Source organism: Peromyscus californicus, unplaced genomic scaffold (assembly GCF_007827085.1).
Source record: "Peromyscus californicus insignis strain IS unplaced genomic scaffold, ASM782708v3 Scaffold_7__1_contigs__length_154581171, whole genome shotgun sequence".
Classification (NCBI taxonomy): Eukaryota; Metazoa; Chordata; class Mammalia; order Rodentia; family Cricetidae; genus Peromyscus; species Peromyscus californicus.
The window spans coordinates 99,495,097-99,509,269 of NW_026294595.1; the positions used below are offsets into that span (position 1 = coordinate 99,495,097).

General features: G+C 42.4%; 1 protein-coding gene across 4 annotated transcripts in view; it reads right to left on the minus strand.

The window, feature by feature from the left end:
* The window catches only part of Myef2 (myelin expression factor 2), a 31,900-nt gene extending 30,691 nt beyond the window's left edge, over positions 1-1,209 (minus strand). For 2 of the 4 annotated variants that reach the window (XM_052726288.1, XM_052726285.1), the window contains exon 1: positions 948-1,208. In XM_052726288.1, the coding sequence (XP_052582248.1) occupies positions 948-1,084 (137 nt within the window). In that variant the 5' untranslated portion in view covers positions 1,085-1,208. Of the gene's footprint in view, positions 1-947 lie in introns of all 4 variants that reach the window. The other 2 variants (XM_052726287.1, XM_052726286.1) reach the window with 2 other exon arrangements.
* Positions 1,210-14,173: the final 12,964 nt, after the last annotated feature.

Consider the following 14,173-nt stretch of genomic DNA (forward strand, 5'->3'; position numbering starts at 1 on the left):
CCATAATGATGGTGAGAAGAACTGCCCTATCTAACCTGCAATCAATTCAATTCAGTCCATTCCAAGAGAATGGTCCATCATTACCTCAAGCATTTCCACACAAGGCCAGAAAGACATTCCTCATGTGAGCATGTGTTCACTGCTTTCTACTGAGGCAGAACTGAGCAGTGAAGGATGTTTTCACCAAATAACTGACATATTTTCAACTTCAGTTTTACAGAATGGGAGACAGGGAAATAAATGTTTGCCTTCACATCGCCCCACGTGACAAGGAGAGGCAAACGCAGTATGCCCCTCTCCTCCTGCCTTGTAACTGAAGATCTATGGATTAACGCCATTTATTCTCTACAGACCCAGATGACAGATCCAACCTGGAAGTCGTGGGCTCTCTTCTGAAAACACTCTATTTTGTGGGTTGGGGAAGGGGGGTGTCATTTTGTGGCCTAGCGCCTGCCTGGCATACACGAGGCCCTGGGTTCCATGCCCAGCCCTGCCAGATACAGAATTATATTCTCGTAATTGAAGCATATCGTCTTATATTGCATTACAGGACTAAATGAAGGCCACCACACAACTGAGTTTGTGTTATTTAAAAAAATACATAAATAAAAAAGCCTGCACAGACGACCAACATCGCCGCGTGGGTGGAGGAGACCCAGTGGCCTTTTCAGAAAGCCAACCACGGGGAACACAATGGGTTCGGTCAGCTCTCACACTTCAGAAACCACCACGGCACACGCGGCCCTCACCGGGGCTCGGAACCGGGCCCGGAGGGGAAAGGTCCGATGATGTCATCCCCGGGTCCTCCCCCGAGCTGACGGCGAACCCCGGGGCCTTTAAAGGGGACCGTTTTCCGCGCGCCGGCGGCCGGGGCCGCCCGCGCCGCACCTGCTCCCGCACCGGGGCCGCCCGCGCCTCCCGCCCTGCCCGCCCGGGGGAGACAATACATTTTAACGCCGTTGGCGCTGCTGCGCGGCGGCTTCTCGGGCTCGGCAGGGTGCGGGTCCCGGCGCGACTCGGCCGGCGGCTGCTGCTGCGGACCGTCGTCGCCCGCGGCCGCCTCGGGCTTGTCGGCATCGGCCATCCCGCCGCGGGCTCCGCCTCGGCCGCGCTGAGGGCTCCGAGCGCTACAATGGCGGCGGCCGGCGGAGCGGTAACGGATCGCGATTTGAAAAGGCCCCGAGCGCTCGGCGGCCCGGATCTCGCGAGAGCCGACGAGGCCCCGCGACTTGAGGAGCGAGCGGGGGGGGCGGGGCTCCTGCGCGGCCACCTGCGGAGGAGAGCGCGGGCGGCCTGGGGGCGCGGAGGTGGGGGTCCTCCGGGGGAGGGGCGTTTGGACACGGAAAGGCGCCCGCATCCTCTCTGGAGGGGGGGATGCTCTACGTATCCGCCGTGCCCACGAGTCCCCCGGGGGACCTTCAGTACAGTGCATCCGTGGCTGATGGCGGTCACCAAGTTGACTACTTTCTTGGAGGGCTGAAGGTTTCTGTAGACCTTAGCAATCCAGCTAGGAAGTTGAAGTTTTTGAATTCTCCAGGCAGCAACCGCTGTGGGCAATCCATAATTTTCTTAAGAGTCACTGTACTAGGGGCCGGGAGGAATAATTGCTCAGCCGTTAGTTGCTGCTCTTGCAGAGGACCCAGGTTCGGTTCCCAGCACCCACATACAGAGAAGCCAACACCCTTTTCTGAACCCCTAGGCACTAGGTATGTACTTGATGCACATAAATACATGAAGGCAAAACATATACCCGTGGAATCAAAACAAATATTTAAAAAGTAAAGCCGGGCGGTGGTGGGGCACGCCTTTAATCCCAGCACTCGCGAGGCAGAGGCAGGCGGATCTCTGAGTTCCAGGCCAGTGGGCTGGTCTACAGAGCGAGATCCAGGACAGTCAACGCTGTTACACATTGAAACTCTGATAAATGAAACCATATTTTGTACAAGATTAGATACAAATCCACATTTTGGATTTTGGTTATACGTTTTTTTTTTCCTTAAATATGAAAACTCATAAATTTAACTTGAGTGCTATAATTACACTTCACACTAAAATGATCTTTTTCAGTTGAAAAAAATGCAAAGACCTTCACAAACGTTTCCTTCCATTAAAAAGTGAGAGGCATACTGCAAGCATATTGTATAAGTGAGGGAGTGATCCGTAACATTGCCTTTAGGGTACTGCCCACATACATAATGTCCTAACACAGCAGGTGCTACTGTGCTCCATTGTTTCTCTTCATTCAACCCTGGGGCCTAATGTTTGCAGTTACTGGACAGGTACTGGAACCTGGCAGAGACAGTCGGGGTTAGAGCCCACCTCTGTCACTTTCTGCTTCTAACTCCTTGGGTAAGTCCCTTCACTTCTCAATCTCCCTTCACCATAAGGATAGCAATACCTCCCAGAGTACGGATTTAAAGAAAGCAGTTCATATAGGGCCACGTGTTACAGTATTGCAGTCTCTATCTCTTAAGGCTCACATGGGGTTTCAGTCAAAGGAGAAGGCAGATTATTTTTCCACGAAGTAGTAAATTGCAATAACTTTCTAAGTATCCATCATTCCATTATTCTTTTGCTATCATTGAATTTCACCAAGAAACTCAATCTGACAGTCCCTGGTCTGGTAGGTTCCTGCAAATCCTTTTCCTCATTTCAACACTTTTCAAGAGTTCTTCATGGCCAAAACATAATAGAAGGTACAGGAGGAACACTAGAGCCCTGCTGGAGGAACACTTTGGTGAATACCACTATTTGAGAGCTGTAATCAAGATAAAAGCATAATTTAACTAAACATCCACTCATGAGACTTGTCCGTACTGAATAGTATGCCAATTTGAATATTCCATTAAAAGATCTATCTTAATGACTTAGATTTGGAGGGCAGGGGTTTAAATTTTGTGCCTAAGACAAATGGCTCCCTGCCTACATGATAGTCCTGATCTTGGTGAATGCATAAAGAGCAGAGGGCAATTTCAACTGAGGATCTGTGAGGGGCTCCTAGAAGAGCTGGGTCCTGAAAGACTGAGTTAAGTGGAGCAGCTCCCCTGCAGAGTAGAAACTGCCCTGTCCACTGACCTTTCTTTCACCCACACTGTTGCTATCATACTTAATTGTCTTGAAATCTACAAAGGATAGAGTAAAATTCAATTCCTCCCCTCATTGGGATTTTTTTTCAGTGTATGTATGCACATTGGAAAACAGTTAACAAATGCTCAAGTTTCTTCTCACAGTTCCTACTGAAAAATTGTTATCCTTCACAATTGCTCAAAGTATATTTGTAGTGGTTTGACTGAGAATAAGCCCTTTTGAACACTCAGACCCCAATTGGTGGTGCTGTTTGTGGAGACTTAGGAGATATAGTCTTGTTGGAGGAAGTATGTCACTAGGGGTGGGCTCTGAGAGTCGAAAGACTCATCCCATTCCCCATTCACTCTCTCTCTGCTTCCTGCAAAATACAAGTTTTCAGCTTGCTGTTCCAACTGCCTGCCTACCCTGTGCCTGCCTGCCTCCTGCCTACTGTGTGCCTGCCTGCCTCCTGCCTACTGTGTGCCTGCCTGCCTCCTGCCTCCTGCCTGCTGCCTGCCTGCCTGCCTGCCTGCTGCCTGCTACCTGCCTGTCTCCCTGCCTGCTGCCATGCCTCCCTGACATGATGATGCTTACCCTTCTGGAACTGTAAAACCAAATGAACTCTTCCTTCAGTAAGTTGCCTTGGCCATGATGTTTTATCACAACAATAGAAAAGAACTAATATATTTCCAGAATAAAGTCACAGGACCACTTAGTTTTCTTTCTCAAAAATTGGAATGTATTTACATACGTATATGAGAGAGGGAAACCTTCTCGCATATTAGAAATGTAACTGCCGGGCAGTGGTGACGCATGCCTTTAATCCCAGTACTTGGGAGGCAGAGGCAGGCAGATCTCAGTGAGTTCAAGGCCAGCCTGGTCTACAGAGAAAGTTCCAGGACAGCCAGGGCTACACAGAGAAACTCTGTCTTGAAAGACAAAAAAAAAAAAAAAGTACACTGATATATCCTAGAGGTGGTACTCCAGCCTCATAGTCATGAGCCCAGGCTCCACTTCCCTAATGTGTGACCATCCTAGTGTGAGGCTTGACCCTTAAGAAGACTCCATGACCCTAGGCTATTTGGGCATCTTCTCTGCATTGCAGGTCAGAAGTTTTCCACAGCAGAAGGAAGCATCCTGTCGAGAAATCTCATATACTTTCAGTGATGGGCCAAAACTTTGCCAGGAATCACTGAGCTGTGGAAGGAGTGTTAAATAGGTAAGTGCCTCATTGACAAGGGAATTCTGTCACCAAAGGGGGAAAAAATGAAATGGAGAGGCAGCTAGGATACCATCAGCCTTTTTCTTTGTAAAAATTAAAATGCAAACGCCAGGCCAGGCATAGAGGGACACACCTGTAATCCCAACACTCAGGAGGTAGAGACAGGAGTATCTAGGATTCTGGGTCACCCTCAGCCATGTGTAAGTTTAAGGCCAGCCTAGGCTACTTGAGTGTGCTGGTATATTATTGTCAACCTGACACAAACTAGAGTCACCTAGGAAGAGGGAACCTCAGTTGAGGCATTGCCTCCCTCAGACTGGCCTGTAGGAATGTCTGTGAAATATTTTATTCATTGATTTGAGGGGGCCAGCCCACTGTGGGTGGTGCCAATCCTAGGCAGGTGGTATTTACTGTGTTGTACAAGAAAACAGGCTGAGCAAGCCATAGGGAACAAGTCAATAAGCAGTGTTCCTCTATGGCCTCTGCATCACTCCCTGCCTCCAGGTTCCTGCCTTGAGTTCCTGCCCTGACTTCTCTCCATGAGGAACTATAAGCTGTGCCAAATTGCTTTGGGTCAGTGTTTTATCACACAGACAGTGAAGCAAACCAGGGAACTGAGACCTTGTCTTGGGGGGGAAAAAAAGAAGAAAGATCAGACCATGACCACCAAAAAGAAAAAGAAAAAAAAAGCAAAACAGAACATATGACAAATTAAATGGCTGAATTTGGAAGAATTAAGATTCTAAACTTAGCCGGGCGGTGGTGGCGCACGCCTTTAATCCCAGCACTCGGGAGGCAGAGGCAGGCGGATCTCTGTGAGTTCGAGGCCAGCCTGGTCTACAGCGCGAGATCCAGGAAAGGCGCAAAGCTACACAGAGAAACCCTGTCTCGAAAAACCAAAAAAAAAAGATTCTAAACTTTGTGTTTGTAAATTGAAGACTATATATCAATGGGAGAGCAATTGTCTAACGGGGTCCAATCCACAGTACTGTACCCTGTTCTGTTTTGCAGTTCATCCTATGATGGATATATAGATCTTTATTACTAAGTAACAGAAAGAAACATTTCAACCACTTTCTAATTCCTTAGCTTAAGTCAGCCTACCATTACCTCAGTGCCACCCAGGAAGTCCATCCAAAGGCAGATTAGAGCGAGTTCTAGAGATGCCTGCCCACTCTCCTTTGCACAGGAAGAGGTACTCCCGCTCCTTTGTGTATGGGAGAATTTGCTTCCTCCGTCCCAAACTGTGGACATTCATATTTTCCACCCTCTTCTTTCGCACCCTCACTGTAAGGGGGTTACCTCTCCTTGTTGCCTTTATTTTAAATATTTATATTTTTGCAGCATTGTTCTCAATTTTAAATTATAACATTTGGAAGAGAAAATCGATTTCTTAGAATGAGGAATTGCGAGGTTCACTTCCTATGCCGCTCTGACTATTTGGAGATAATAGAAGCTGATAGAGAAGAAAACTGACAGAAGCAATCACCCTCCTTTCACCTGCTGATGGGAAACACATTGATAATGATAATCACCAGAAGCCCATGCTTCCTCCTCTGCTGGCAGCTACATGTTTCTGTGAGAGTATATCTCTGGTCAGTAAAATCTAAGAGAAATGTTGAATGGACCATGTAGGGGAGCCTTAGAGGAAGGTCATTTAGCAAGAACCATGGTCCTTCCATCCTCTTTTGTCTCCTCCTGTCATTGGCTTAGAATAGAGAAATTATGTTTACTGCGACAATCATCATGTAGAACTTAGAAGTGACCTCGTAACTGGAAACTAAGGATGAAGAGCAGGAAAAAAGAATGAGGATGAGGCCATGAGGCCACAATAACTACCCTGGCTGGCATTCTACCCCCTGCCTCGCTTTCAGCAACAACTTACAAATGCTCACCCTGATAAGTTGCTGCTTCTTCTTCTTCTTCTTCTTCTTCTTCTTCTTCTTCTTCTTCTTCTTCTTCTTCTTCTTCTTCTTCTTCTTTTGTTGTTGTTTTTTGAGACAGGGTTTCTCTGTGTAGCTTTGCGCCTTTCCTGGAACTCACTCTGTAGACCAGGCTAGCCTCAAACTCACAGAGATCCTACTTCTTGGCATCTCCTTATTATACACAACTGAGCTTGATCGTATTGAGAGTAACTTTCAATGGAAAAGACTGATTTGCTTAATACTTTCTTCTATATGATAGCCGTACAAACACTACTTTAAAATGGTTTTCTGATGACACTATTCACATTTGTTTTTTACCTATTCTTTGCTTTATGCTATAGAACACTACAAGTTCCCTGTCTTATGTCCATTCTCTACTCTCCTTACAGAATAAAAGCAGTTTTGCTTAGAGTGGTGATGTGCCTAGGTAAGTGTTGCGCATGTGCACATGACACAGATCTATTTACTAAGTTGTGAGGAATAGTAGTCAAGGGATTCTGGATGTGCTTAATTTCCTGATGAGTTACTTTCTTTTCTTCCTCCCTGTGGATATTGAAAGTTGAGCATGCATATGGAAACCATGATTCAACAAGTCTAAGGGCATATCTCCATGTAAACAACTGCAGAGGAAGACAAGACCTGAAACTCTGCTGACTTGGAGAACCACTGTATAAGCCTTTGACTGGCCATAACCAAACTTCCAGTTTGGGGACTAAAATATCTTCTCTTTCAGTACACCAGTTGGATATCTGTAGAAGTTTATCTCTATCGCAGTCCTTTCAACAAGAGGCATTCATTACCGACAGATGCTTATCAATATGGTTTGTTGGAAGCAATGGTCTTGCAGTAGTTTACAAATGTGATTTATCTTGTCATGATATATTACAAAAGAGTAGACTGAATTTATTTCATGTCAGTGTATTTCAATTCACAATTTAAGTATGTTCAAATACATGAAACTGTGTAATGTGATAAAAAATAAACTTGATCACATGGATTCCCATTGTTTTCATTTCTGTCTCAGGTGTCAGAGGGAAAAAAAGCCAAGCTTTTGATTCACTCATTTAGATATTTCATAGAAGGAAGGACCTCATTTCGGGCCCTATATGCTTCCATAACAACTCACTGGGCTGGGAGAGTGAAAGTTGAGGAGTTATTGCTAGAGTTTAAAAAGTTAGGAAGAGCAGGAATGGAGAGGAACCACCAGCATTAGTTCCTGTGGACTGTGAAGATCTGAAGACTCCTGGTGCCCAGAAACACCCTATTTGCCCTTTGCTGAGACCCACCAAGTTACCTGCAGCAGCTGTTGAGTCAAATGGTTTCTCCTCTGCCTCCTCAAAATTTGGCAACACTGTCCGTCGTTGGCAGAATCTAGGTTGGAATGCAGCTGAAAAGAGATTTTTGAAGAAGGTGAAGTTAGAAGGTGAGGGCAATGCTGAGTAGTTAAGAGTCCTGTGCAGTGCAATTCCCAAGCCCCTTAGCACAAGTTCTGATACAGAAAGACCACTACAAAAGCATTTACAAACCTAAGGCCAGTTGTAGCATAATTAAAGCATGAAAGCTAAAATGTAGTTTAGGATGTATTTAGACTTCACAGATTTGACTAAGAACAAAAATAATAGTGAGAAGATAAGGCATGACTGAGTTGTGAAAAACTCATACAAAGATAAGGAAAAATCATAAAATGAGACTTTTCAAGATAGCCCAGGCAGTCCAGCTGAGCCAGGGGAAAGGAGAATGCATGAATGTGCCCTGGGTGTCAGACTGATCTCCTCAGAGCTTTCCTCGTCCAGCTGTGTAAGTGGACTTAGAGTTCAGCTATTTTTTTTTAACTTGGTAGTCAAAACATAACATACTGGAGAAAAACAAGTATAAAACAATGATTATCCTCAATCTGTTGACATCCCCATTTGCCAGTTATGTATTAACTGATATTATAGAATCATGTATTATAACAGAAAAAGAAGATAGATTTTGAAATAATTTGAGTCAGTTCCTCAAATTCATGGCTCAAAAATTTGTGGAGACTGTGCTGAAAGTAACACATTATTCTATTTAACAATGAGTATAGTGGAGGACTTGAATTATGGTTTAAATGGAACTCTTTAGAAGCATGTGGACAGTAAAATTAAAACCAATTAAATGAAACTTCATTTTAATCATCACTTGGAGCTGAAACACTGGGCACATCTATCTTTGCAGAAAAATTTTCTAGCAAAATGTACTGTTGTCAATGAGACTCATCAAATAGGCCAGCATTATCCACACTGGAGTATCATCAGCTCAATTCACTTATGAGTCCACTCAGATAATTTCTTCACTGTTGACAAAATCTGACACAGACATTTTCTAATCCAATCATCCCATTACCAAACTCTCCCATCCCATTTCAGCACATTCAGCACTAACTATTCTTGAGATCTCGGATGATAAAATGACCTGGGGGGCAGGGGTTAAGGAGAAAAGAAAGAAAGGAAGCTAATAGTGTAATTAAAACAAAAAGCACAGAACTTTAAAGCACTCAATACTTAGCTGCAAAACCAGGGATGAGATTCTGCTCCATTTATTTATTACAGAAGCTTTTAACTGGTCTGCTTGAATGATGCTCAGATGATAGGAACGATCCTCTAGGGAGGCACAAGGTGTGCCCACATTGGGAGCAAAATGTCTGCAAGTGTGCCTCTTTCGGAGAAGTAGCAGATATCTCTTACTAAAATTTCAAAAGCATCCTTAACCCTTCCTCCAAAAATATTAAAGTAACTGGTGGAGTGCAAAGGTAAAAATGACATTCAAGATTGATAGGGGAATGTTTCTAAAAGCAATCAACTTCAAAATACAAATAATTGTCTAAATATCTTCTACAGATCACTAGATTATTAAAATTTTAAACGTAAAAAAATAAATTGAATAAAGTAATTATACCAAAATTAGTCTATACGTTTCTTCAGCATATTAATTTTGTTGCCCGATGTTTGAGTTACCTATGCTATGAATAAAAGGAACAATTGCATTAGAAGACTCTACCTCAGCCAACCGCCAACCAGATAATGTAGATTCCACAGAAAAGAAGAAAGTAACATCTTGGCTTTATTGCAACTCCAGAAAATCATCCCAATATAAAAACCTTGGGAGCAGCCGGGCGGTGGTGGCGCACGCCTTTAATCCCAGCACTCGGGAGGCAGAGCCAGGCGGATCTCTGTGAGTTCGAGGCCAGTCTGGGCTACCAAGTGAGTTCCAGGAGAGGCGCAAAGCTACACAGAGAAACCCTGTCTCGAAAAACCAAAAAAAAAAAAAAACCTTGGGAGCAAAAATCACCAGTGAAGAGGCTCCAGGCAAGCAAAACCTCCCCCTGGAAAGAGTCCTAGGCTGATTCAGTAGAGGAAGGTCATGATTTCTGTTTCATTGCAATGCAGTCTTGCTAGAATACATTCTGAGTGAGGCTGTCTTCTGTGCTTTCTAAGTTCCTCTAAGTTACCACATTTTCTTACAAGGTAGGTAAAAAAGAACACCTCCTGGGTCTGGGGAGATGGGTCAGTTGCAAAGTTTTGAATTATGATTGAATGGAAGGAACTGAGTTTGAATCCTCTGCATACATGTAAAAGCAGGAGATGATGGTACATATCTGTAGCCCCACTGCTGAGAAGGTGGAGTCAGGAGGATTCCTGAAGCACATTGGCCAGTCAGCTTAGCTGAATCTGAGCTCCAGGTTCAGTATGAGACTGTCTCAATGTCTCAAGTAATAATAATAATAATAATAATAATAATAATAATAATAGTAATGATGATGATAATGATGAGATGATGATGATTTAAAAAGCAATGAAGACACCAATAGTATACACACACACACACACACACACACACACACACACACACACACACACACTCTCTCTCTCTCTCTCACACATGAGAAATTAACACTTCTGATCTCTAACTTAATTAAAAGACCTTGTCATAAAGGACAGTATTTAGGGTCTAGAAGAAGAAACAGAATACACTGTGCTTTAAGCTAATTTGTAATTACCAAATTGAAACTCTTTTCTGCCAACTTAACATTTTAATATTTAATATTATAATTTGGATTTTTATTTCCATAATAATTATATTATATATTTTCTATCTTCAATACCCTATTAAAAGTTGTATAAATAAATACATAAACCTGTCACATGTATTCACCTAACAGTCATCATTTTGGCTGTGAGTGAATGACATTAATTTATTTACTCCACTTCTGATTTTATGAGATTATTTTTACAAGTGACTATAATCTGAATTTTTTAAAAAATGAATTAAAAAATTGAAAAATCAAATAACTAAATAGAGAAAACAAACAAACTTAAAAGAATGTATGAGTTGATAATTTTTAGTTATTAATTTGACTCTGGTATCCCTGGGAAGTAAAAGAAGCAATAAACATGATCAGTCACACAGTCTTGACAATAAATAAGAAAAAAAGCACAACACTTGCTCCGGTTTGATTTAAATAAGGAGTGAGTATGAGTGTTCCATTTGCATCTCAAGCAGTACTTGCTTTCTAAATTTCTCAGCATCTTAAAGAAAAAGTAGTAGGTGATGTGTTGACTAGCTACATATATATTATCTATAATATATCTATATGTCAACTAATATCTAATAACAACTCTATAAAGAAATCAAGCAGTTTGTATAAACCAGGAGTCTTTCCAATAGAGTATTTGCAAATCAAGTCCAAAGTAGCGCCAAGGCATGTTAAAGGTGATTTTGTCAGGGGTTAGACAAACAATGTCAGTCACAACTTGGCTTTTTATTCTGAAAGTAGATCATAGTCTCTGAAAGCATAGGTGAACTTTAGAAGGCTATTAGTGAGTTTCATTTCTTTCAATAGTTTCTATGGAAGTTGTGCAAGAATTTGAAGGGCATGTGTTCATTGCAAGTTGGATTAATTCGCCAATACTTTTGCAATGGAAAATAAAACAGTAGTAGTATATTGATTTCTATAGAAATATAACTTTGTAGATGTTTTTACACTGCTTTACAATAACAAATCTCCTCAAGGGCAGATAACAAATCTAATTTATCTTTGGATCCCCGCACCTAGCAAAGGACATGGAACATAATGGATTTTTAATCACACGCTCCTGAATGGGCCACTTTTTAGACTTTTGAGAGCATCATCATCTTCCATATAGCTTGAAAAGATCAAGGTCATGTGCCAACTAACACCAAAGAACCTAATTTGCAGTTAAAGCTTTCCTTTGGCACCAATTCGAAAGCATTAACTGGAAGCACTGTATTAAATGATGTATGATTTTTTAATAGGAAGCCAAGAGGCTGGAGAGATGGCTTAGCAGTCAAGAGTACTTTTTCCCTTGCCTAGGACCTGGGCTCAATTTCAGCACCCACATGGTGCTTTACAACCATCCACAATTCCAAATTCCAGGGGATCCCATGCCTTCTTTCAACCTCTGTGGGCCCCAGGCATGCATGATGCATATTCACACATGTTGGCAAAACATTCATACACATAAAATAAATCTTTTTAAAAAATAGAAAACCACACAGAACAATCTTCAAAACCTATGTATATGGACTTGCGATATCAACAGTCAAACAATAACATGGTCCCATTTTTCTAGACTGAATGAGAATTAGATGTGTAACACCCAAGTGTTTTCAAAGATTTATTGTTATTTGTGTGTGTGTGTGTGTGTGTGTGTGTGTGTGTGTGTGTGTAAAAGTGTATGCCACCTGCATGTGGGTGACCACAGAGACCAGAGTAAGGTATCAGATTCCCTGGAGCTGGAGTTACAAGTGGTTATTAATTGTAGTACACACTTTAACTACTGAGCCACTTCCTTAATCCTAGCACACTGGTGTTTAAGATTAGACTCCATGGGCATTTACCATAGAACCATATTTAAAGTCATAAAATGGCAATTAAAAATCTCTAGCTGTGTTAATGATTCCTGAAATGAGGTTCATCTCTACATCAGATTCATGTCCCTTGGTTCTGACCCCTTAAGCCAGGCTTTAAAAAAATGCTTGTGTTTAAGAGCCCTTGAAAAACACTGAGGAAATACAGAGTGGCCTGGCAGGATGGCTCAGCACTTAAAAGTACCTGCTCCCAAACCTGAATATTAAAGTTCAATCCCCAGGACTCATATGATAGAAGAAGAGAACTGACTCCTGCAAGTTGTCCACTGACCTCTAAATATGTGCCATGGGATATTTGCCCCCACTACACACACACACACACACACACACACACACACACACACACACACGTAAGAGGGGGGATGTCAAACATAGCCTGGGTCCATTTACCACAAAAATTAGAATAAAATTAATCAGATTCACAAATATTTTATTAATGATGTACAAACAAAATGTAATAAGAATAATTTCTGGGCTTATTTAAATTAGATTAGTTTTTACAATAGCCTCCTCTTTAGGCTTTTTTTTTATTTTTTATTTATGTGGAGTATAGTCCGCATTCATGTATGCCATGTGTGTACTGGTGTCCTAAGAGGCAGAGAAGGGACTCTGATCCCCTGAAACTGGAGTTAGAGTTGGCTGTGAGCCGTCATGTGGGTGCTGGGAACCAAAATGGCGTCCTCTGGAAGATCAGTGTCTTAGTAACTTTTCTATTGTTGTGATAAAACACCATTACCAAGGCAACTTATAAAGGAGAGCATACATGTGGAGCTTACACTTCCAGAGGGTTAGAGTCCATGACCATAATGGCAGGGACGGTGGCAACAGACAGGCAGGCATGGCAGCACTGGAGCAGTAACTGAGAACTCACTTCTTTTTTTAAAAAATTATTTATTATGTACACAGTGTTCTGCCTACATGCCAGAAGAGGATACCAGATAGAATTATAGATGGTTGTAAGCCACCATGTGGTTGCTGAGAATTGAACTCAGGACCTTTGGAAGAGCAGCCAATGCTCTTAACCATTGAGCTATCTCTCCAGCCCCACATCTTTTGTTTAAACTTTCCTTTTATTTATTCTTTGTGTCTTTCACATCATGCATCTCCACCACATTCATTCCCTGGTCCCTTCATATCTGCCCTCTGCCATAGCAACCCCATCCAAAATAAAATAAAATGAAATTTAAGGGAAAAATAGAAGAAAAGAAGAAAAACAAAAAGAAAAAAGCATGGAAGCTGTAGTGTGACACAGTGAATCAGGCAGTAACCCTTTTGTCCATATATCGTTACTTGCAAGTGTTCATTGCAAAGAGTCAGTGGTCTAGTTCGAGGCCTCTGCTTTCTGCTACATTATCAATGCTGAGCCCTCACTAGAACTCCTCTTGGTAATCCTGTTGTTGTCCTATGTCATGGAGATCCTGCAGCTTTGGGTTTGCAGGACCAGTCCCTTCACATGGTCCAGCAGATGACAGATGGAGTGGATGTTGGGGTGCACCAACTCATAACCCTGGTTCTGGGCTTGGGTTGTTGAAGGGTTGGTCAGCCCACCAGAGAGCTCACATCTTGATCCACAGGTATGAGGCAGAGAGACAGAGGCACCAGGAATGGAAAGAGTATTGAAATCTCAAACCCAATCATCAGTGACACACCTCCTCCAACAAGGCCACCCCATTATCCTTCCCCCAAACAAGGCAACCGGGGACCATTTATTCAAATGTCTGAGCCTATGAGGAACATTCTCATTCAAATCATCACAAGCATCAAGGGCTCTTAAACAATGAGTCATCTCTCCAGCCAGTGCAACAATCTTAAAATATAGATCAGAGAAAATCACCTCATTGTTTGGACTCTCTAAGGAACTGCATTGCTAGAATACTTCTAGTACCTGGCTACTTAAAGTGTGGTTGTAAGACTAGAAGCCTCTACCATCAGTTCAGACACATGGTAGGAATGAATAATCTGAGACATAATCTCACACCTACTGAATTAGCATCTTCTAATTCTCACAAATGTGAAATTCATAACTATATTAAAATTCAATCAA